General features: G+C 45.4%; 1 protein-coding gene across 2 annotated transcripts in view; it reads left to right on the top strand.

The window, feature by feature from the left end:
* Positions 1-24,877, top strand: part of PRKCB (protein kinase C beta) — a 356,481-nt gene that overhangs the window by 230,690 nt on the left and 100,914 nt on the right. For both annotated transcript variants that reach the window (NM_001101725.1, NM_001101723.1), the window contains 3 exon segments: positions 9,888-10,044; positions 11,146-11,280; positions 20,767-20,863. In NM_001101725.1, the coding sequence (NP_001095195.1) occupies positions 9,888-10,044; positions 11,146-11,280; positions 20,767-20,863 (389 nt within the window).

The raw sequence follows: 24,877 nt of genomic DNA, 5'->3' as shown, positions 1-24,877 counted from the left end.
ACTGGCTGATGCGACCAGTACAATCAAACAACAAGAATAGATAAAAATCATACAGGTTGGAAAGAAAAAAAATGGAAGCATTCCTATGGACAGAAAATATGTAGAAAATTCAAAAAATTCGAGAACTAATAACTAAGTTTGGCTAGGTTATAGGATACAATTCAATACACAAAAACAAATTGTATTTTTACATATTAATAACAAACAGTCAAGAACCAAAATAAAAAAAAAGAACATTTAAACTAGCTCCAAACGAGGGAAATATTTGGATATAAATCGAACATCTCTAGAATCTCTATGATGAAAATTACAAAACTGAAATCAAAGAACACCTACATAAATGAAGAGATATACTATGTTCATAGATCGGAAGGCTAAGCATAATAAAGACATCAGTTCCTATAGACTGATTTATAGACTTAATGAAATGCCAATCAAAATCCCAGCAGGATTTTTTGTTAATGTGGACAATGTAATTATAAAATCTTTGTGGAAATACAAAGGAACTAGAAATAAAGATAAAGAATAAATTTGGGGAACTCACAATGCCTAATCTTTAGACTTACTGCATAAAGCACAGTTATCAAGCAGTGTGGCATTAATGAAGGGATAAGAATGTAAACCAATGAAATGGAATAGAGAGTCCAGAAATGGGCCCACACACATATGATCTGTTCATTTTTTAAAAAAGATTTATTTATTTATTTGAGAGGTGGAGTTGCAGACATTGAGAAAAAGACAGAGAGAAAGGAATTCCATCTGCTGGTTCACTCCCCAAATGGCCTCAAAGGCCAGAGCTGGGCTGGTCTGAATGCAGGAGCCAGGGGTTTCCTCTGTGTCTCCCACATAGGTGCAGTGGCCCAAGCACTTGTGCCATCTTCCACTGCCTTCTCAGGCTATAAACAGAGAGCTGAATCAGAGGAAGAGCAGCTGGAACATGAACTGGTGCCCATTTGGGATATTGGCATCACAGGTGGAGGTTTAGCCTACTACACCACAGTGCCAGGCCCAATCTGTTTATTTTTAATGCAAGTGAAAAAAAAATGAAACAGAAAAGGATAGTTATTCAAAAAATGATGTTGGAATGATTGACCATCTATATGTAAACCAAAAGAATTAGCCCCACCTCATACCTTATATAACAATTAACTCAGTGGATGTAAAGGTATCACATTTTAGAAAACACAGGAGAAAAAAATTTATGGTGTGGAGTTAGACAAAGAGCTCTTAAACATGATACTAAAAACGTGGCTGTAAATAGCAAAAAATTATAAACTGGACTTCATTAAAATTAAAAGCTTTTGTTTTGAAAAAGACACTTATAGAATGAAAAGACAAACTACAGCAGGGAAGAAAACGCTTACAGATCACGTATCCAACAGAGACTTGTACCTGGAGCCAAGAACTCTCAGACACAGTAGTCTGAAAAGGATAAAACCATTACTGCCCGTGAGCAAGCACCTCACAAAGACTCCATCAGAAAATCTAGTGCATTCGTGAGCCAGTGTTCAGTATCATGAGAAATCAGGGTCGTGGTGAAATGCCTCTGCAAACCTGTCAGAATCGCTAACTTAGTGATCACAGTGATAATTAATAATAAATATGTTCAGGAAAGTGTGCTGACAAGGATGCTGGGCTGGAGTGTCCATCACCGGTGGGGATGCAAAAATGGTACCGCCACTCTGGGGCACCGGTACCGCTACCCTGGGGCACCACTGGCTACATACACTTACCTTACGGCTCAGTGACCCTGCTCCTAGGTATTTACCCTTGCAAAGTAAAACTTTCTGTTTACAGAAAAACCTATGACTATTCATAGCAACTCTTTGTAATCACCCAAATTGGAGACCTCTCAAATGTCCTTGAACAGATGAGTGGGAAATCGGAGTGGCACAATCGGATAATAGAATGCAGTTCACCGATGCGAGGGAATCAGCTATTCCTACACAGAGACTTGGATGGGTCACAAAGGCCTTGCGCTTGGTGAGAAGCCACTCTCGAAAGATTTCATCCTGTGAGGTCCCCTTTAGGCACCATCCTTGGGATGGCAAAGCTGCAATAAAGGGAGACAGGTCAGTGGTTGCCAGAGCCCAAGGATGAGGGAACACTGTCAACACAGAGGGGTGGCCTGGGGATTTTCCTGGGGTGATGGAGCTTTTCCGTGGTGTGAGCATGTGGTGGGTACACGAATCCATACGTGTGCTCACATTCACTGGACTGGGCAGCTGTTTAAGACACCACTATGAGACATGTGCATCCCGTGTCAGAGTGCCTGAGTTTGAGTCCTAGCCCCGCATCTGATCCCAGCTGCCTGTTAATGTGCACCCTGGGGAGGCAGCAAGGGACGACTCAAGTCCCTGCAACCCATATGGAGCAACTGGAATCAAGTTCCAGGCTCCCGGCTTCAGGCTGGCCCAGCCTCAACTGCTGTGGGTATTTGGAGAGAGAACCCGGGCATGGGAGCGCTCTCTGTGTCTTTCAAATATGGAAAAATTCAGAAATAATTCACAGGCCCAGACATCAAAAGACAAAATCAATTTTATTGCATGCTAATTTTTAGAAAGTAGGGTAAATGCTACAGTCAGAAAACAAACAGATAAAAAGACACACACACACACACACACGAGAGAGAGAGAGAGAGAGAGAGAGAATAAGGCAGTCGTTTGAGACGGGAAGGAAGCAGTGAAGAGAAAGCAATTCCATGTTGTGATAATTAAAAGTACCTTAAAATGATGAAATAAATTCAAATGCATAGAAACAGTAAATGGAAGAATGCTCACTGCAGAAAATGTAACTAACATGGGAACCAGCTAAAGGGCTACTCCCAGATGGAAGGGGATAGGGATGAAGACATGAATGTATATAGTCTGGAAAAGATTATGACAGGCGTGGAGGACAAAGGGCATTTTTATTCACGGGTAGGTGGTTATCAAACGTACCGAAAGAAAAGATCAGAGCAAATGGGAAAATGCCCGTATTCCTATATTCAAAGAAGAGTTCAGGACAAACACATTAGAAACTGTAAAAAGAGGCCGGCACCGCGGCTCACTAGGCTAATCCTCCGCCTTGTGGTGCCGCCACACCGGGTTCTAGTCTCGGTCGGGGCGCCGGATTCTGTCCCGGTCGCCCCTCTTCCAGGCCAGCTCTCTGCTGTGGCCAGGGAGTGCAGTGGAGGATGGCCCAAGCGCTTGGGCCCTGCACCCCATGGGAGACCAGGATAAGTACCTGGCTCCTGCCATCGGATCAGCGCGATGTGCCGGCCGCAGCGCACCGGCCGCAGTGGCCATTGGAGGGTGAACCAACGGCAAAGGAAGACCTTTCTCTCTGTCTCTCTCTCTCACTGTCCACTCTGCCTGTCAAAAAATAAAAAAGAAATAAAAAAAAAAAGAAACTGTAAAAAGAGCTTTTAAATTATGAAAGGGGGCTGGCGCCGTGGCTCACTTGGTTAATCCTCCATCTGCAGTGCCAGCATCCCATATGGGCACCAGGTTCTAGTCCTGGTTGCTTCTCTTCCAGTCCAGCTCTCTGCTGTGGCCCGGGAGTGCAGTGGAGGATGGCCCAAGTGCTTGGGCCCTGCACCCCATGGGAGACCAGGTGCTTCGGATCAGTGTAGCTCCGGCTGTAGCGGCCATTTGGGGAGTGAACCAACGGCAGGAAGACCTTTCTCTCTGTCTCTCTTTCTCTCACTAGCTATCAAAAAAAATTATGAAAGGTAAAATTTAAGAACAAAGCATACTCATGGTCAAAATACAAAAAGTAGAAGCTACTAGAAATAAGAGAGATGTACAGAAATACTGTAAGAGGTTTTTTTTTTTTTTTTAAGATTTATTTATTTATTGGAGAGGCAGAGTTTTAAGCAGAGAGGTCTTCTGTCTGCTGGTTCACTCCCCAAATGGCTGGGCTGATCTGAAGCCAGGAGCAAGAAGCTTTTTCTGGCTCTCCCATGTGGGTGCAGGGGCCCAAGCACTTGGGCTGTCTGCCACTGCTCTCCCAGGCTGTAAACAGGGAGGTGGATCAGAAAAGGAGCAGCTGGGACACGAACTGGCGCCCATATGGGATGCTGGTCCCGCAGGCGGAGGCTTAACCTACTACGCCACAGCGCCAGCCCCAATGGGGTTAACTTTGTCAGTGTTTGATAGCTGAAATGGAGAAGGGAAATTGACAGCAGTTGAGGCACTGCCGTGAGCTTCATATCCTCTTTATAATTAAGGCAGTCCTGTAATTTATTGTCAAAACTTGACCTTTGAGGACAAAAGGTATAAACTGGGGCTGTCTTGGCAAGCCAGGTGGAATCCATGGTCATCCTAACAGCACCTTTGAGGGGCCTGTCGTTTTAACATTTTGAAGTTGGTGAGAGTTACGGCCGAGGTAGGACTCAAACCCACGCCGCGTGACTCCAAAGAGCGGCCACGGGTAAGTTAGGGCCTGATTCACCTGCACCAGCTCCGCACCACCCTGCTGCTTGCTGTGGCTCAACGGACACTGTGATGGTCTCAGCTGGAAGTCTGTCTCGACACAGATAATTAATTAGAAGTGTGACCATTGTGCCACTGCCAATCATGATGCTGAGCCAGCTCTTCTTGGAGCCTTTGGGGCTATGAGGTGCTCAGGGTGACAGCTGCTGGATGAGGCCTGCCCAGAGACCCCCCTGTTTGCTTGCTTTGTGATTTTAGCCTATCTGATGAGACTATTACAGCCCTGGGAAGGGGATTCTGATAGATTATAGGGTGAAAGCCTCCATTATCAGAGAATCTTAGGTTTAGAAACCCCAGGCAATAAGAAGAAGCAATAAGTAGACAGGATTCCAAGGAACATGAGCCTCGGCTAGAGAGCAGAGGCTAAAGCAGCTTCCGTTTTTTTTTTTTTTTAAAGGATTTATTTATTTATCTGAGAGGCAGAGTTACAGAGAGAGTGAAAGACAGGGAGAGAGGTCCTGCTTCCACTGGTTCACTCCCCAAATGACCACAATGGCTGGAGCTGGGCCAGGATGGAAACCAGGAGCCAGGAGCTTCTTCCAGGTTTCCTGCACGGGGCAGGGACCCAGGCACTCGGGTCATCCTCCACTGCCTTCCCAGGCCATCAGCAGAGAGCTGGATTGGAAGCAGAGCAGCTGGGATTTGAACCGGTGCCAGCGCCAGCACCAGCAGCTTCCAATTTAAGAAGATGTAACTTCTTAAGGGGTTAAGGTAACTGGGCCCTCCTGTAAGTGCCTGGAGTAGGAGGAGGGGGCAGGGCAAGAGTGAAGATGGATGCACAGCTCTGCAGTTTTCACCGTTCAGTGTCACTCTGAAGCCTTGTTTGGATCCTAGGCATGTGCTGGGGTGTCCAGCTGGTCTTGGTGAGGCCTTCCTGGGTCGATGTACAATTTATCCTGAAGCCCGCTTTCCGGATTCTGTGATTCCAACCACTCTGCACAGCCAGTTCTAAAAAGTTTTTGGGGGAACAGGACAGGGTCCCCAAAGGCCAGGACAATGGATTCTTGAAGGCTGTCAATGTACAAATAAAATTACAAGATAACTTTCACTAGCACAGTGAATATGATAATGCATTCTCTAGAACATTTAGAAAGTGTCAGATAAAGCCCTTTTGCTCACAACCCCCAAACCAGACTTCTGTATTTTTTTCCTCAGTTGTCATCATTATTTTAAATCAACTTTGGGTATTCACATCCAGAATCTTCTCTGTATATTTACATACATATGCAACGTCGTAGAAAAAAATTTTATTGTAGCTTTGTTTTGAAGCTTTGGAGAGGCCCTTTAAAAAAGTTGTTTATTTTTGACATATTTCAAAATTACAGAAAAGTGGCAAGAATAGAACAAAAATCTTCTGTATACTCTGTAATCTCTGGTTTACTGTTTGTATTTCACCCACTTGGTTTGTTATTTTCTGTATTAAATATTTTCCTAGAAGGGTCTATAGGAGGGGACTTTCATGGGAAATGAAATAAAAATATTTATTTTGGTGTGAGTAACTTTTGAAATCCATGCAGGCATTTTGCACAGGAGGGGTCTTCAAAAAGTTCATGAAAAATGTGTATTGCAAAGAAGCTGTGCATGGATTTCAGGACATTTTGCACCCATATGGACTCATCTTTTAATTCCATCTTCCATGTCTTATTCCGACCCATCTCAGAGTAAGCTGGAGGTCAGGATTGCCATTTACCCACCTCAATATTTCAGTATCTGTTTCTCTGATCAAGAATATTCTCTTAAATATGCATAGCACAATTACCCAAATGAAGTAATGGGACATTGACCTAATGGTGTAATTTAATAGTTGAGACCCAGATTTCGTTAATTGAAGCACTAATGTCCTCAGACCTTTTCCTTAAACAAAGAGGCGTTATGTTGTCCTCACCTGTCTTCCTCTCCTTTCAACATGTTGATGCAGACATAGTACAATGTTATCAGCGTGGGCATAGTACTACACAGCATGACTATGCCGTAGAGTATTTATTCCTGCCCCACTGATGGACAATCAGGCTGTTTCCTAGTTTGTCACTGCAAACATCCTCAAACTAAATGATAGTGAGTGTTGCTTTGAATGAGGATTTCTGATGTTGAAAATTCCTTGGGGCTGGCACTGTGGTGCAGCGGATTAACACCCTGGCCTGAAGCGCTGGCATTCCATATGGGCACCGGTTCAAGACCTGGCTGCTCCACTTCTGATCCAGCTCTCTGCTGTGGCCTGGGAAAGCAGTAGAAGATGGCCCAAGTCCTTGGGTCCCTGCACCCATGTGGGAGACCTGGAAGAAGCTCCTGGCTTCGGATCGGCACAGCTCCAGCCGTTGGGGCCAACTGGGGAGTGAACCATCGGATGGAAGACCTCTCTCTCTCTCTCTCTCTCTCTCTCTCTCTCTTTCTTTCTCTCTGCCCCTCCTCTCTCTGTGTAACTCTGACTTTCAAATAAATAAATAAATCTTAAAAAAAGAAAATTACTTGATTATGTAAGGTGGGTTCAAGACATTAAATACCACAAGTACTCAGATTTTTCCACAGAAAAATGGGGAAAAAAATAATTGGGAAAGTTCTTGGTAAAGAACAATATTTTGGAAGTATACATGAAGTGCACCCTTTTTGTGGATTCAGAACTGTTAGGTAACTTTCCCCAGAATGCAGAGGCCTTGCCTGGCCTGAAGATCCTATGATGGAGGGTCAGATCTAACCCCCCAGCCAGCTCCGTTTCCAAGATCCAAGGCAAACAATGCTGTCTCCAGCAGGATGCTCTTCTCTTGCACATTTAGCAAACTTCCACCAGGGGGAAGGTTGATATTTCTGCTTTTTGTAAAGCATTTGGTACCATCTGGGCTGGCTGGATTTCAACAAAGATAGTAAAGAAACATTTATCAAGAAAAATCAAAGTTAGTCTCGCCAAGCGTGGTCTGGAGAGATTTGCTTCCTCGATACATATGCGGCTCTCTTGCTGCTGGGAAACATGACTCGACTTTGAAAAGCTTCAGGAGGGACATGACTTTGGATCTTAGCCTGCAGCTATTGTCAACTGCTCATGATAGAGAGATTTTAGTAGCCAAAGCTCTTGGAGATGTGGATGCCGATAGTTCCAGAAGCAATCATTTTATTCCTTTCTACAGAATTTTTTGATTCCTTTGGTAGAGGATCGACTCAAAAGGGCAGAAGCAGAAGAAAGGGCCACATGCATGAAGCAAGATGTGCAGTCATACTTCCATGAGGAGTGCTTTTAGGGGACAGGGAGCAGGAGTGGATGCCCAAGGAATGGCCACCCTGAAGCCATCAGCATTGAGATTGACAGCTGTGATGCCCCTGCCCCGCACTGTCCTGCAAAGTCCTCGACTTACAATAGAAGACTTTTCCCCCAGTGGTTGTCCTGCTGGTGTCAATAAGACAGGCAGGGCTTTTCCAGGGAGAAGGAAGGTGAGCTGCTTCTGCTTGCAGGTGTGCTGCCAATCAACCACACAGCACTTCAGAGCGTCTCAGACCATGTTGTTAGGCAGCTCACTATGTGATAGATGTGTCATTCCAAGATCCCAGGCTGGAAATGGGCACCTGTTATTTTCTTTGGAAAAATTGAGAAATAAGCGAAAGTAACAGTTGGAGATTGTATTCTATGGAGAAAGTGCATGGGTATCTTAAGAAATTACCATTCTGCAGAACAGCATTGCTTAAAGCATGCTCCATGGACCTGTAGCATATGTGTCACTTATGGGAAGTTGTTAGAGAAGCAGATGAATAGATTTCACTGCACACTTACTAAGACAGAATCTATCTGAAAGGCATGGGGCCCAGGAAGAAGCCCTCTGGGTGATACTTATGCATGCTAAGATCTAAGAAGCACTGTTCTATAAAGGTTCAAATGGAGAAGTCAAATGCCTTGTTCTCAAGGTGCAAAAACACACGTGGTTCCCTTGGATAGTAAAAATGGAAAATGTAGCAAAGAAAGGCATTGAATGTGAATAATTATAATGAAGTATTGGCAACATAGCTAGCTTTCCTTGTATTTTCAAGGTTACAGGTTCTGCACTAAATATCTCTTTTCATTACCCAGTTTTATTCTCCTATCGGTTCATTTTATTGATCAAGAAATTGAGGTTCAAATATCTTCAGTAACTACTAGATAACAAGCAGGCCCTGTGTGTCTTACAGCTCTCTCCACAACACTATATGGCCTCACTCTGTCTCTTTAGAAATCAACTATACTTTTAGCAAATCTGGTTTTTATATATTCCTTGGGCACAGAATCAATATCTTATGTTATCCCCTGCATGTCAGTGCAGAGTAAGCTACACCTTGCATGCTGATAACCCTCTCTGCTCTTTTTTCGTCTCGTCTATTCAGTTCCATTTCCGTACTAGCTGTATAATTTTCGGCAAATCAGTCTTATTTCATGTTCTGCCATGGTCAGTGGCTTGGGTGTAGGAAAATAAAGGACAGATATTTGAATGAAATGAGGACTGAGGTTTTTATCAGACACATAAAATGGAAAGAAAGAAGGGCAAGGGGGTTGAGAGTGTTTTCATGGGAATGATTGTAATGCATTGTGAAATTCGAGCTATGGGTGAGCAGAGTAGAGACAGAAAGAACGGGGAAATAGAGAGGATATATTTGGTCCAATGGGAAAAATTGCTGCTGTGGGGTAAGAGTGTGGAAGAGCTAGAAAAACTAGGAGGTTGTGTAAGATGGTGGGGTACGTGGAACTGATATGGAGATGGTGTTGTGATTTCTGGGGTAGTAAATTCCAGGGTGTGACCATGAGAGGGGTGCAAGCCAAAGGTGGTAGGAAGTGAGAGAGAGGGTGTCTCGCCTCCTTCATCCTAGTATTCTTTCTTCTAATCTGTTTTTCTCATCATCTTGAATTTATGGGGTTCCTGCTTGGTTTGGAGACATGTTGAATAATGGCTGTGGTAATGGGTATCCTTGTCTGATTCCTGACTCTAATAGGATTGCATTTATCATGAGCAGTGGTGCTGTTATTTCAGATAGTCTTTGTCCTTTTAAGAAAATTCCCTGATATTTTAGATGACAACTACCACTGTGTCTTTATGGATTTACCTGTGCTGGCCATTTCATATGAATGGAATCATGCAATATGTGACCTTTTAGGTATGTGTATGTGAATGTTCTCCATGGCACTATTCAAAGCTGGTGGAAACAAGCTTAGAACACGGACAGTTAATCTTGGGAGTGAGGTGGAAGGTGCAGTGTGAAAGTCAGAAATAGATCTTTCACCAATATGGAACAGGTTGTTGGCTTATCTCATTTTGTACGCTTTTCGCTATTGTTAATTAAATTTAAATTCCCGTTAATCCAGTCTGGTGCCGACAGCGGCCATCCCACCGTTTCTCCTGCCATCACTAGATGCTGCTATAACGTGCACTATTCATCCTGAAACTTCCTTTTCTCTTGCAGTAAGAGATGCTAAAAACCTTGTACCTATGGACCCCAATGGCTTGTCAGACCCCTACGTAAAACTGAAACTGATTCCTGATCCCAAAAGCGAGAGCAAGCAGAAGACCAAAACTATCAAGTGCTCCCTCAACCCCGAGTGGAACGAGACATTCAGATTGTAAGTTGCAGCAAAGCGTGGGTGGTGGAGGCTGGGTTACAGGGCCCCCGGAGATCGGGGAATTCCTCTCTTACTTTCTGTTTCCTCCCTTCCCCCCTCCCCCCTTCCTTCCCTCCCTTCTCTTCCATCTGCATGTTTGTATTGTGAAGCAAGGGAACAGTAGAGCCTGTTCTTACGGTAGAGTGGAGGATGCCTGTGGTGTGGGCGGGAGATGGTGTCATGTGTTGCAAGGTGAAGGCAAGCTGTGAGAGAAGCCGCAGGTCTCGGCCAACAGCGGACATAACCCGCAGGGTGTGGCAGCATCCTCTCCAGGGCTGAGTTTATGGACGATGCTCTGCCTGTTGCCTGCTGGGAAAGGCCCTGCCAGCTTCCCTTGGGAGTCTTCCCCAGCCAGGGCTCCAAGGATCTGGGGAGCCCTTGGGCCAACAGGCATCGAATATAACAGCCAGCATTTATTGAACATATACTATGTGTAATAACTCCATTGCCTGGTTTCATTCCTGTTTTACCAATGGAGCTTAGAGGGCACAAAGAATCTGCCCTAAGTCCCATAGCAAATGTAAGGTGGAGTGTATTCAGCTCCAGCTGTTGTGGCTTCAGAGGCTACACTTCCAGCCACAGGTGCAAAGCATGGTTTCTCTTCCCTCCCTCGGGGTAAACCTGGGGACTTAGCCTTCGTCAAGGCCATGCCTCAGCACGATTTCCCCAGAGAGACAACGAATTTCCTCATCCTCTTCCTCGCTCCCATACACACGTGGGCCCAGCCCGTTACATAACTGCTGTCTGTACTTCTCACAGTGATTGTCAGTATGATTGACCGCACACCATGCACCCTGTTAAGACATGAGACAGCAGACGTGTGCAGTTACAACTGTCCCTGTCGGACTTGGCTCAGGGCTTCTGCCTGTCGAAGCCACAGACTGCCAAGCAAGGGAAAACTCTCCCTCCCTAGGGAGATGGCCTGGGATGGGAACGGGAGATATTTCTTGCAGCCACTTGTAATCTTTAAAAATTCCTACCTCCAGGTCTTGTCCTCTTGTGTGCTTTTCATCTGGGTGCAGAATCTTTGCAACCTCTGCCAACTTCTTTTTTTCTTTGCAGTCAGCTGAAAGAATCGGACAAAGACAGAAGACTTTCAGTAGAGATTTGGGACTGGGATCTGACCAGCAGGAATGACTTCATGGGGTCTTTGTCCTTTGGGATTTCTGAGCTGCAGAAAGCAGGTGTTGATGGCTGGTAAGAAATATTTTGCTGCAGAAATTATGCTACAGCTTGCTCCTTCAAACATGTGAATGAATACGTTGTCCTTTGCCCCCTAAAGGGAAATGTGAAAGTGAAGTCTCCAAGTAGGTTGGACCTGCCCCACAGATGTGCCTATTTGGTCCTCATGCTTTTAAAAGAATGCATTAAAAAGGGCAATTAGATGCCAGTCCTTTAAAAATCTGGGGTTTCCAGTGGAAAGAAGTGGCCATCAAAGGAGGTACTTTTCTCTAAAGGGAGGCGAGAACTTCCACTTTGCTAATGGCCTTGTCTAAATACTGACGGAGTTTGTGGACTCAAAAAACTCCCATAGCCTAGGCAGCTCATGTCAAGAGTCTTGGGTGGTCACTGATGTCATACATAAGAGTGTTAATTGTTAAATTAACAACAGGAGTCACTGTGCACTAGCTCCCCATGCAGGACCTCTGTCCTCAATGAGTTGTATTATGAGATTTAACTATAAAACTAGTTCTCAAACAGTTTTGTGTGTGTGTGTGTGTGTGTATGCAAGCAAATTGTTGAAATCTTGACTTAGTATAGAATTGGTCTTATGTGTACAGAGTTAATTGAAAATGAATCTTAATGGAGAATGGGACTGGGAAGGGATGGAGGAGGTGGAGGGGTGAGGGTGTGGGTGGGAGGAATCACTATATTCCTAAAGATATACTTATGAATTTGTATTCTTTAAAAAATAAATAAAAAAAATCTGGGGTTCACAGGCCATGATTAAAACCAATTGGATAGTCAACTCCCCCTTAAACAGAACTTGCTTTTCTATTGCGAAGTCCTCAGCACTCCCTATTTTACTGCACCTGCCCCACTTTATACCATTGTGTGACTTGACTCGTAGGACTTGTAAGAGGAATGCACCGTCAGGTTCAGGTTCATAGAGATGATGAAGCAGCTTCATGAAGTCCTTATGGAGCCTGGCCCCAGACAGCCTGGGCGGTGGCAGTCACAGTCAGTTGCCATGTCTCCTTTGTTCTGGAATTTTTGCTCCACTCTCCTTATAGAAAACAAAAATGGTTACCACCTGATAATATCAACAGAGGGGCTGGGAAAGCCCCTTGGTGGCGATTTCACAGTTTGAGTAAAGGAGTCAGAACAGGTGTTTCTGCCTGGCCCCATGGCTGCCCAAAGTGGCGATGGGGGCTCCCATTATTTCTCCAAGATACAGTCTGCCACTTCTGAATGGTCTCGCTTGGGGTTGGTTCAGTTCCAAGTGAAAGAAAATAAAAATTAAACTTGGTTTGGTAAGAAAGAGGTTGTAGCGCCTGGACCACACCTCCTTTCCATTGTGCACCTTGACCTGTCTTGGCTCTTTATTTATCCTAAGCTTTTATGCTGATCTCTGAAGAGGTGTCCTGCCTCCTAACGTACCCGCTAGAGCTGCAGCAAGATGTAAGACAGGCATGCCCTGCTGGAGCTTAGCTTGTGGTAGATAAGGGGAGGTGGAGATAAACCTGCAGTAAGAAATCACACAGATAACAAATCGATGATGACCTGGTCAGAGACGGGAAAAGGACAGGAGCTCAATGTATATCCCCCTAAAAGGTTTTCAATCAAGCACGATTCACAAATGTCAAACACACAGTTCTCACAAGATAGGTAGTGAGTGAGCATGTGTCCAGGTTTTCCTTAGCGCACTCACGAAGCAGCCAGCAGGGTGAGTGGCGATTCCACGGCAGGTTGGAGAAGCTTGTATTTGTATAAGCAGAAGAAAAAAGCAATGCTGAAAGAACTTTGCAGAGTGAAATAGAAAACTGGTGGCTGAACAGATCAATAGAATCCCAGCCTTTGGGCTATCTTATCTACCAGGAAACACACAATGATCTCACTTTCATTTTCTAAAAGTTAACATCTATCTGCAGCCTGGGGGGCCATCTGGATGCGACTTGAGTGTGAATAATAAGTTAAACAAAGTGATATGACTGTGAGGAAGGAGATACCTAATTAGAAAATGCAATCGTAGGACATTAAAAGGTCACACAGTTGTCTTCCCCCAAGTTTTGGGTGTTTTTTCCTAACGTATGGATGATGTGACTGTGCATGGCCCCGCCTTCATTCCCACACAGATTGGTTTGGTGTCTCTTCCCCTTTAAATCAAGCTGAAGAGGTTAGGGAGAAGAAGGCCTGGTCTGCAGGGGGTACCAGCAAGACAGGAGAGGGCATAATAGTAATAATTATAATAACGATAGCTACCACTTATTGACTCTTATTAGATGCCTGCCGAGGGCTGGGCTGAACACTCCACAGCACTGATCAGATGTACAAAAACAATACTGTTTATCTTCTATGGTAGACTTAGATTTTCTCCTATAGTTTTGGGGCTTTGTGGTGGCTGAGAGGGGTCCCTTTTCTGGCCTCACGGCTACCGTGTAGCCATTTCTGCCTCATCCCTGAGCCGGGGCCTACTGAGGCAGGACTGGTCCCACCTAGCTTTGGAGCATCAACCAGGCTGGCTTCATGCTGGAGACCCAGGACCTAGCCTGTTGCCTCTCCTTGTGAAGTCTTTCCACACAGTGTCCCCTTTACCCCCCCCCCCCCCCCGGCCACTGCTATGATGCCAAGAACCTAAGTATATACCATCAGTTTCTATGTCTGTGAGTTCTACATTTGCAAATTCAACCAATTACAGAACTGAAATATTTGAGAAAAGTGGTGTCTGGATTGAACAAGTACAGACCTATTTTTCTTACCATTATTCTGCAAACAATAGAGTGTAACAGCTATTTACATAGCATTTGCATGGTGTTAGGTAGTTGTAAAAATGATTGAAAGTGTATGTGAGAATTTGCATAGCTTATATGCAAGTACTATGGCATTTTATAGAAGGGACTTGAGCATCTATAGATTAGTTATTTGCAAGGATTTCTGAAGTCCATCCCCCATAGATAACATACCTATCTCATTCTGCCTCCAGACATGGGGGTGGGCAGAGGCTAGAGAGTCCACATCTAGGGTTGACCTTGGATGGATGCTTTGTGACCTAGGTAAGTTGCTTCACCTCTATGCTATAGCCTTCTCAGCAGGTTATTATGCCGATCCTCAGCCTGATTATGGCCCTCTCTACCCACCACTTAGAAGAGTTGTGATGTTGGTAGAATAATAGTTGAGAAGAATTTATGCAAAATAAAAGCCCCTCACCAGATTTTACAGATAAAGTCCTTTTCAAATTTAGGACCAAGACAGACACAAAACTGGGCTGGCTCTAAATGTACTAAATTTGGATTCTTGTCCCAGCATGTGATCTGGGGTAAGTCACACACCCTCTGCTGTGATTTGGCTGTTAGTTTGGGTGTCCCCTAAGGACCTATGTGTTAAAGACCTGGTTGTCAGTGGTTAATGGAATCATGACAGTGGTGAATGGATTAAGGTGTGGACTTGATCCAGTTGTGGTGTCTGAAACCAGAGCCTTGGGAAATGATTGGGATTGGGTCATTAAGAGTACAGTCCTCATGATGGAATCATGGTGATGTAGGTGACCAGTGCACTCCCTATCTCCGCTTTCTGCTCGTGATGGATAGCTTTTCCACACCCTCTCTGCTGTCACCACCTCCTGGTCATCGTGGGTGGGGCCCACCTGATCATGGACTGAGAACCTACAAAATCACGAGCCAAAAATGAAGCTTCTTCCTTCATACGCGGTTTCTGTTAGGAATGAGGTTGTGGCAGTAAAAAGCTGACAAGACACCCTCTTTGAGACTCAGTTTCCCCCCAGAGATGGGGATGGCTCCCCGTGCTGATCTGCTGTGCTGTAATTTAAGACCATGTGGCAGGACACGCAGGAGCAGCTGTGAGGGCTCCCGGATGTGCTGCGCCAGCCCCAGGCTCCTCGTCTGCCTCACTGCTGCCAGCTCTGTGTCTGCTGTGGAACCCTCCCCTCTGTTTCTAATTCTGTGTATTTATGCTGTCTCCTTTCCTTCCTCTTCATTTTGCAGAGGTTCAACTGTTTTATTTATTTGTTTTTCTCTAAAGAAGTAGCTCTGGGATTTGCATATCAATCCTGTGTCTGTTTCTCCTGTTCTGTAGGCTTATTTGGTGGTTGCCTTTGGATTTTGGACAAATGTTTTGCTATTTTATTTTTCTTCTTTAAACTTACTCTGCTCTTTAAAAATAACGAGCAAGCTTGAAGGACTAGAACCTGCCCCTCAGTCTTGATGTGTCATGTTCTGGTCCACAGTTGTGTTTTTTTTTTTTTTTTTTTTTTTTTTTTTTTTTTTTTTTTTGACAGGCAGAGTGGACAGTGAGAGAGAGACAGAGAGAGAAAGGTCTTCCTTTGCCGTTGGTTCACCCTCCAATGGCCGCCGCTGCAGCCGGCGCACCGCGCTGATCCTGGCAGGAGCCAGGAGCCAGGTGCTTTTCCTGGTCTCCCATGGGGTGCAGGGCCCAAGCACCTGGGCCATCCTCCACTGCACTCCCTGGCCATAGCAGAGAGCTGGCCTGGAAGAGGGGCGACCGGGACAGAATCCGGCGCCCCAACCGGGACTAGAACCCGGTATGCCGGCGCCGCAAGGTGGAGGATTAGCCTATTGAGCCACGGCGCCGGCTCACAGTTGTGTTTTTAATTTCTTTTCTAATGTGCTATTATTTAGACATGCTTTTTAACCTCCAGAATTAGCTTTTTGTTGAAATTTTTGTTATTAATATTAAAATAAAGGTTTAGTATTTCATAATCATATACCTTTTTTGTCTCTTTCTCTTCTCTTTTTATTTTCTTTCCTTTTTTCTTCTTTCTTTTCTTCCTTCAACTTGGCTTAGCATATGTTCAATGTTGATAAATGTTCTATGGACATTTCAATAAAAATGATTCTACTTTAAGTCTCTCTCAAATTAAAAAAAGTTTATAAACGGGCAGCTGTTCGCTCCGTTGGTTAAGATGCTAGTTGGGATGCACCTGTTCCACATCAGAGTACCAGGGTTTGAGTCCTGGCTCTGCTTCGGGTTCCATTTTCCTCCTAATGTGAACCCTGGCAGGCAGCAGGTGATAGTTCAAGTAGTTGGGTCGGGGTCACCTACATGGGAGACTCAGATGGAGTTCCTGGCTCCCAGGTTTGGCCTGGCCCAGCAGTGGCCACTGTGGGCATTTGGGGATTGAGCCAGTGGATGGGAGTGCTCCCTGTCTCTGCCTATCTGTTTCTTTGCATCTCAAATCTAAAAAAAAAATTATATTTGTTATTTGTAAGGTATGCATTTCTATGTTCCTATATATTCTACCTTATTGTTATGTGCAGTTCTTTTATGCTTTTGTGTTTTCTTTTGTAAAGATTTATTTGTTTATTTGAAAAGAAGTGTTACAGAGAAACAGGGAGAGACAGAGGGATCTTCTATCTACTATTTCACTCTTCAAATGACCACAACAGACAGGGCTGGGACAGGCAAAGCCAGGAGCCAGGAGCTTCACCCAGGTCTCCCACATGGGTGCAGGGCCCCAAGCACCTGGGCCATCCTCCACTGCCTTCCCAGGCTCCTTAGTAGGGAGCTGGATCGGTGGTGAAGCATCTGAGACTCAAGCCAGCACTTATATGGGATGCTGGCATCACAGGCGGCAGCTTTACCTGCCACGCCACAATGCTGGCCCTGTCTTTTTCTTAAGCTTGTAAGATTTTCCCAGTAACATTGTTTAAATTGTGTGGGTTTTTTTTTATTTCTGATGGATTCTGCTTTATATGTACGTGGCAGTATTATGAGCCACGTATCTCTTCAAGCAGGATTATACGACATGAAGTTGTCTCTTGCGATCTTTCCTTGTATTTGTTCTTGCATCCTTTGGTTCTCTGCACACACACCACAAGCACCTGCTGTACTGTGCAGACAGCAGTGAGCAAAGCAGACCAGAATCCTTGACCTCAGGGAGTTTTCTTTCCAATTGGGAAAAAATTAACAAAAGTTTTGGAATGAACAAAGATGGAAGATTAAAACTGACTAATAAAGCCCACAGACAAAAGTCAATGAGCAATGAGGCTGGGGAGGGGCCTGGGTTTTCCCAGGAATGGATGATAGGGAATATTTGCGGGGAGCAAGACCGTGGGTGCTGTGGGTGTCTAGGGTGAGCTTGTCCTAGGCGGAGATGAAAGCCAGAGCGAAGCCCCTGAGGCAGAAGTGGGCCCGGCTGGAAGGATGGGGTGGGGTGGGGAGGGGGCAATGCAGGGCTTGCAAGGACTTCGTCTTTTTTTATATAATTTTTTTCAAAGATTTTATTTTATTTATTTGAAAGACAGAGTTACACATTATTAAAGTGCTTGCCGACATATTCTACAGTGTTTAAGATCAATTTGCATTCTTATCAATGCTGTGTGAGACTTTTCATTTCACTCTCCCTTGTCAACATCTGATATTATAAATTTCAAAGAAAAGATTCAAGTATTGTGTGTATTTTTATTACTAATTATTCAGTATTTTGATTTGTATATTGCCATTTGTTTATATTTGTAAATACCTATGTCCTTTCTTTTGCTTTTTTCTTAATTGATTTATAAAGAACTTCTATATAAGAATAATATTTGCATGTCTTTGATGACATGTATGTTCCAATATTCTTCCTTTTTATATTGTATATTAATTTTGGTAATATACCTTTTTCTTAGTTGTATTTAAGGCATTGAGTTCAACTCTAACCTAAAATAATAATTATCAAGCCAACCACCAAAAGGTTTCTCAAGTTCATCTTCTAATTGTTACCTGAATTATCCATCCTGTGTCTAAAGGACTTTTAAATTCAGTGAATGTATTTTTCTTTTGAAAGTAATTTTTTCTAATCTCAGATTATTCTCTTTTCATAGATGTATTGACCGCTTGAAACCCATTGGCAATATGAATTAGATGTCTTCTAGAATTTTCCCTCTTCTGCTCTTTTTCATGGGAAAAGCTGTGTCCTCATATTTCCGTTGCTTAGCATGGCTGAATTTTTCACCCGTCCTGTTCTGTTCCTTTACTTGCCTGTCCTCATAGCAAGAAAGAGCAGCAGTAAACGACCATTGTCTCCGCTCTGATCTTTCAGCTCTAGATGAGGGGAGAGAGGAGTCTTGTGTGCTCTGCACATCTTGTCAGCCTTCCTGTCTCCCTTGTGTGTGTGGGAGAGGGTTCATCTGGAGACAGCTGCACACAAGGCAGCTCCCTTGCTCCTAGGAGAGATCTCTGCCCCATGTTGGTTTTGTAGATCTCAAAGTTGGAAGGGGTCCCTGTTCCTCTCAACTTGTGGGCCCAGGGGTCCTGATTTGGAGGCAGTAGAGACACACCCTTGACTGATGTGTCCTGTGAGGTCACAGGGAACATTTGCTGGGGCACCCTGTCCCTGCCCACTGCCGCCTGTGCTGGCATCCCGTGTTACCTCCTGAATAGGGGTGGGAATTGCAGTTTCTCATCTGCTCCCTGATGGTCTGACCCGAGTAGGGAGTTGGGTCTGTTCCCTTTGCTGATGGCAGCTGCTCAAACCCCCTTTACTTGGGTTCTTCCAGGTGTGAGACCCACATGAACTTGGATTGTATGTAGTCGGGGCATACATGACATAGGCTGCACTTTTGCCAGTGCTCCTTCAGTTCTTTAGATTGCTGCAGAGAGAACGTCCCAGGGGGCTCTGATATATCCTTTTTAAAAAAATTTTTTGACAGGTAGAGTTATAGACAGTGAGAGAGAGAGAGACAGAGAGAAAGGTCTTCCTTCCGTTGGTTCACTCCCCAGATGGCCGCAACGGCCGGAGCTGCACTGATCTGAAGCCAGGAGCCAGGTGCTTCTTCCAGGTCTCCCATGCGGGTGCAGGGGCCCAAGCACTTGGCCATCCTCCACTGCCCTCCTGGGCCACAGCAGAGAGCTGGACTGGAAGAGGAGCAACCGGGACTAGAACCCGGTGCCCATATGGGTTGCTGGTGCCGCAGGCGGATTAACCAAGTGAGCCGTGGCGCCGGCTCATCCAATATATTCTTAAAACACACTTACCCTTGCTTTCTGCTGCTCTCCTGTCTTAAAGGGGACGTGGGAGGGGGCCTTAGGCTGAGGGCTTTGGTAACCATCATGACTTGGACCTGAATAGCATCAATTTGCATTTGCTTATTTTTTTTTTAATAATTGCTTCCTATTTTGTACAAATGAGGACACTGGCTTTCTTTTTAAGGAAGAGTGAAAATATCCTGTAAAAATGAATGTATTATTAAAACAAAACAGATGTTTTAATGAAAAGCATTGTTGGCATAACATACAGACTGAGCCCAATTCACAGAGGGGCCCTGTGAATAAGGCTTGCCAAACACTGCTTTGCCTTCTTTTACTATTCCTTGGATTTGTAGAGATTCCTGGAAGTCCCTACTTTGCGGATAGCACCCTTCTTGGTTTCCAGCAAAGATACAGATGTTGTCTCGTGTTTGCATCCCCGTTGGTGGAGTCAGTGGAGAGCTGGAAGAAGAGAAATGAATATTAAATGTGGAGGCGTGGGGGCTGAAACTGTCGCCTGTGCTTTGAATCACCTATCCCTCTGTTGGTGGAAGCCGTCCCAGATTTGTGAATGGAGATAAAAATGGACAAAAATTGTGCATTTCAGTTAGGGAACATCTTTGGGAGTTAGGAGTTTTGGGGTCTTTTCTCCCCCATGACTGACCCCAATGCCTTTGGAATGCCTTTGTACCTTCCTCAGTTTCTACCCATCCTGGGACCAGCTGGCAACATCTTTGTGGTCAAGAAGCTGAGTGTAGCCAGCGTGTTTGTGATAATGCCAGCGGTAATAGCAGTGATAATGCTGTTTATTGAACACTCACTGAGTGCTAAACTCGTTGCTTATTATGTCACATGCATCATTTCATTTAGACTTTACAGCAATTATATAAGAAAGGGGTTTTTATTCCAATTTATAGATGTGAGCAACAGAGGCTCAAGAGCCCCACCGACTTGCAGAAGGTCATATAGCAAGTCAAGAACAGAGGCAAGATTTAGACGGAGGCTTAGTTTGAAGTCCATGGTCATCCAAATGCATTTGGGCACCAGAATGGCAGGCTAGCTACGAGAGTGCAGTGAAAGGTGGTGACAGTGTTGGGAGAACTGTGCAGTGTTGGGAGAACTGGATAGGAACACATTGACAGTGGGGGATCTTGGCACCCTTCTCTTGGCACAGGAAAGCACTTCCTGGAGAAAAAAAAGAGCTTACAAACTATAGAGTAATTGAATGATGTCAATGATGTCACGAAGAAGACTTTATGGAGAGAGAGAGAGAGAGAGAGAGCGAACGTCACATCCTATAAACACAGAATATGCATTTTTTCTGATGTCCATGGAATCATTACAAAAGTATGCAGTGTGCTTGGCTACACACACACACACACACACACACACTCCAAAAAACAAAACATAAAATGAAACCAAAAATCCTCAGTGCATTTCTTTTCAAAATAAAGCTTTTAATAGGCTTCTTTTGCAGCAGAACGATGTCAAGTTGAGAGTTGTAGAAAGTATGCTGACCCCTTGTCTCCCTTTAAGGTTTAAGTTGCTGAGCCAGGAGGAAGGCGAGTACTTCAACGTGCCTGTGCCGCCAGAGGGGAGTGAGGGCAATGAAGAACTGCGGCAGAAATTTGAGGTGAGGTTGCTTTCTGCTTGTCTACATCCATGGGGACCAGGTAGGGTCACACTGCACTGTGTCTCCTGCTTACGTTGTGTCTTCTACGAGGGTCCGTATGACTCTGAACCTTGGCAAGGCTGTTCCATCTCCTAGCAGGCTCCTACGCACACTTCAAGACTCCAAGGAAGAGTCCCCTGTCTTATGAAGTCATACTTCTCTATCCTCTCTTGTTTAGATTCACGTCTCCTCAAAAGCACTCATTCCCTGCCCAGGTCTTTGTGACAGTGACTTGGAAGAAATGGTAGAAACAGCAACTGAAAGAAGCAGATAGTGTCTGTGTTTCAGGGTCAAGGCAACCAGGCCTGCTGCCAGGTGGAAGGAGCTAGTGTTTGCATCTATTGGCAGGAGGGTGCTGGACTGTGGATAAAGAGAAGTGATCGTCCTAGTGCCTCCATGAAGTCCCACGGGTGGATCCTCCCTCTAACATGTCTCTCAAAGAGACTGACCTTGGCTCTGACCTTGGGCTATGCTGCTGGGTCGGCTCTCACCTCAGAGAAGCTCCTTCCCTTCTCTGGGGACAAATATACTCTCTGTTAGGCCATATGGGAACACCATGTGTGCAAGACACAGCTCACTTGTACAGAGGAGATGGTTTGGGGGAAATGGGACTGAGGGAATACATTCTATGAGTGTTGAGTGACTTTAAAGTAGTTCCATGAGGGTGAACACATTATTTTGTTCACAAAAGCTCAACATACTGAATCTGGTAGGGGATCATTAATTCTAGATAAGCAGCGATGGCCTACTAACCCTGAAAAATGCATAAAGTAGTATAGCTAAAATGAAATGGATTTTTCTTATTACTCACTAAATATTTGCATAAGAAAAAATTTTGACTATGACCAAAAATGAGTTTCGGCTATTTGGAGGACATGTTTGAGAACTCTGAGAAGGTAGAGAAGGTGTCGTGGGAGGAATGGCAATGGAAGTTAACCAAGGAAACGGGGACAAAGAGCACTGTGTTCTGAGAACAGTATGTGCAAAGGCCCTATGGTCAGGAGTTACACAGTGGCCATATGAGATGGAATGTCTGTGTGAGTACAGCAGAGAGAGATCCAAGGGGTGAGTCCAAGGTGAGAGGGAGTGGGTGGGGTCAGGGAGGCAGAGCAAGGGTTTCGACGTGTGGCCAAAGAGCCACGTTGGTGTGCCCCTCAGCTTCACAGGTAGTGTCCCCAGTTCCCTTGTCTTGAGTCTGTGTCCTCTGTGCTGCCTGGACAAGGGTGAAGACTGACCCACTGGGCTGCCCCTGGAAACAAGTGCAATAGGCACATTGACCTTGGGCTTACGAGTCAGGCTCCAGTGACCTTGACAAGCGAAGGTCGTTCCATGACAGGCCGCTCCAGCCCAGGGGAACTGATAAAAAGGACCTTCCCGCCCAGTAAGGTGAGAACTGGTTGCTGGTTAACAGAAATGAACGAGTGCAGACAGCCCTCTTCTCTGGGAAGGCTCTCCGTGCCTCTCCCTCTGCTTTCTGATAAAGTGGTGTCTGTTTGCTATGTGTTGAAAATGTACCATTGTGGATTTAAAACAAAAAGAAAAACACACAAAAGCAAAGCCACAGCCAGTCTTATTTGGTATAAAATGAAGGCTCAGTTTTTCGCAAAATGATTTCTTCTGTCCTGGGGCAGCTGGGGTGATATTTCTGAACACCCAGGAAAATGTTTCCTCCGTGAGCAGAGCATTTGCCGGGGCCGGTAATTGGCTTGGAGTAAAGTGTGGTTTTTATCTGCATGCAGCAAAATGCATCCTTTTCTTTCCAGCAAGAGCCTGCAAATGCTTGTTTATGCCTGAATTATAATCACTCCGTACCGTCGTTGTTGATTGAAAAAAAAAAAATGTTTCCAACAGACCGAAAATTGTTCTCAGACACACCGAGGAGTTTCGGTTGACCTTGAACGTGAGAAATGTAATCCCTGTGCAATAACCAATTAGCTCTGGGAGTGACTCAGAAATGACTTGCAAGCCTCTTATCTGGAGAATTCTGAGTGACAGTAAACTCGAGCTGCTGGAATGGGGGTGATGGTTTCAAGGTGGGGTGAGCTTGGTGCAGGTGGCGCAGGTGGTGTACTTTGGGATGCCAGAGTTGGCTCCATTCGGGGGGCTTTCAGTCCAATGGTGGGCTTGCCAGTGGGCCAGGGAAGGGAATGCTTTGATTAGATGACTACGGGTGGATTTCCTGACAGTCTTAGAATGTATTTATTTAACAAAGTCCTCACTATGAGCATTTGTTATTCTAAGCACTTACCACATATTAACTCATAACAGCCCAGAATGGAAGATTCTACCATGCACTCCCAATTTTCTTTTTGTGTTGAATTTTTAAGTTTATTTATTTTTATTTGAAAGGCAGAGTGGCAGAGAGAGAGAGAGAGAGAGAGAGAGAGATCTTCCATCTACTGGCCCACTCTCCAGATCTTCCATCTATCTTCCATCTCCAGGCTCAGATGCCGGCAACATCTGGGCCTGGCCCAGGGTGAATCAGGAGCCTGGCATTCCTTCCACGTCTCTGATGTGGGTGGCAGAGGCCCAAGTATGTGAGCCATAACCTGCTGCCTCCAGGGTGTACCTAGGCAGGAAGCTGGATCAATAGCAGAGGCGGAACCCAAAACCAGGCAGTCCAAAACAGGATGCAGGCGTCCCAACCTGCTGCACCAGAACACCTGCCCCACTCCCATCTTCCTTTCCAGATGAGGAAACTGAGGCCAGGAGAAGTGAAGTGTCTGTGCAAGGCCTGGGAGCTGCTCATTATCCTGGGACCAGACCGCCGGGCTTCAAGTGCAAATGGCTTCTGTAGGAGGCGGTCCCTGGAAGCAGCCTAGGGTAGTGGGGAAGGGAGGTGAAAGAAGGAAGAAAGGCAGCCAGGAAGCAGGTGCATTCGGGTCGGCCAGTGCACCCACTGGTTCTGCCGCCATGGACTTGAGCACCTGTGGGTTGGAAATATTTGAAAACCAAAAACTGTATCTGTATTAACCATGCACAGATCTGCCTTGTCACTCCCTGAACAACACAGCACAACAGCCATCTATACAGCAGTTACATTGTGAATCATACAGAGGTAATTTATATACATGGAGGACCGCCTAGTATACCATTTTATATAAGTGATACAAACATCTGAGGGTTGTAGTGTCTTGGGCGGATATCCAAGGACGACAGTATTTTCGACTTGCTGTGGGAAGCTGGGGTTGAACCCTATGGAGAGCTCTAGACCCTGCACTGAATGCAGACCTAAGTCTCCCAACCAAAGGACAGAAAGCTGTCTACCAGCTCCCCTTCCATGGCTGGGTGAGGGCTGCTTCCAAGGGGAAACCTTTGCTTCCCATCGCCAGCCCTGAGACAGAAAGTCACGGGTGTTTGTGGTAAGCAGCCCCAGGTGTAGAGAGGAGAGTGCCAGGAGGTCCTGGCAGGACACCAGTGGCCACATCTGTGCAGTGACACATGCAGATTGCCTGGACTTGAATCCCAGTTCTGTTCTGCCGCCTGCTTGCCAGGGGGACTACAAGTTAGTTCATCTCTCAGCTTTTGATTCTCCCCCTGTAAAACAGAGAATGACCGCACTGCTCACCTCGTCCGGTTTATGAGACTTGGATGAGGTAGTGCATTGAGAAGCATGTGGCATTGTGACGTCAGGTGCTAGTGTCGCTGCTGTTGTTGTTATCAACTCCCTGCTTGGGATAAACGAAGCTTCTGGGCTTCGGATGGAGCTGCTGGAGGGCTGGGAAGGACCTCCAGGGACTCCTCACCTGCTCGGCTCCAGGGCAGCTGGGCGTGTGTGTAGGGGTGGCGGAGTCTGTAAAGTAAGCCAGGACAGGCATCAATCATCAAAGTGGAGACTGTGGGCTGGCTGCTGAGGGGTCACTGTCCCCTTGGGCATCCTGGAAAGTGCTGTTTGCTTTCTCTTTGAGCGCCGAGTTCTGGGGCTCTAAATTGCAAACATGAAAGGCGACCATTAGTGTATTCCTATTTCTGCAG

Source organism: Oryctolagus cuniculus, chromosome 19, assembly GCF_051225735.1.
Source record: "Oryctolagus cuniculus isolate XC-2025 breed Fujian yellow rabbit chromosome 19, ASM5122573v1, whole genome shotgun sequence".
Classification (NCBI taxonomy): Eukaryota; Metazoa; Chordata; class Mammalia; order Lagomorpha; family Leporidae; genus Oryctolagus; species Oryctolagus cuniculus.
Note: the sequence above shows the minus strand (reverse complement) of the source record. Positions and strands in the feature narration are given on the sequence as shown.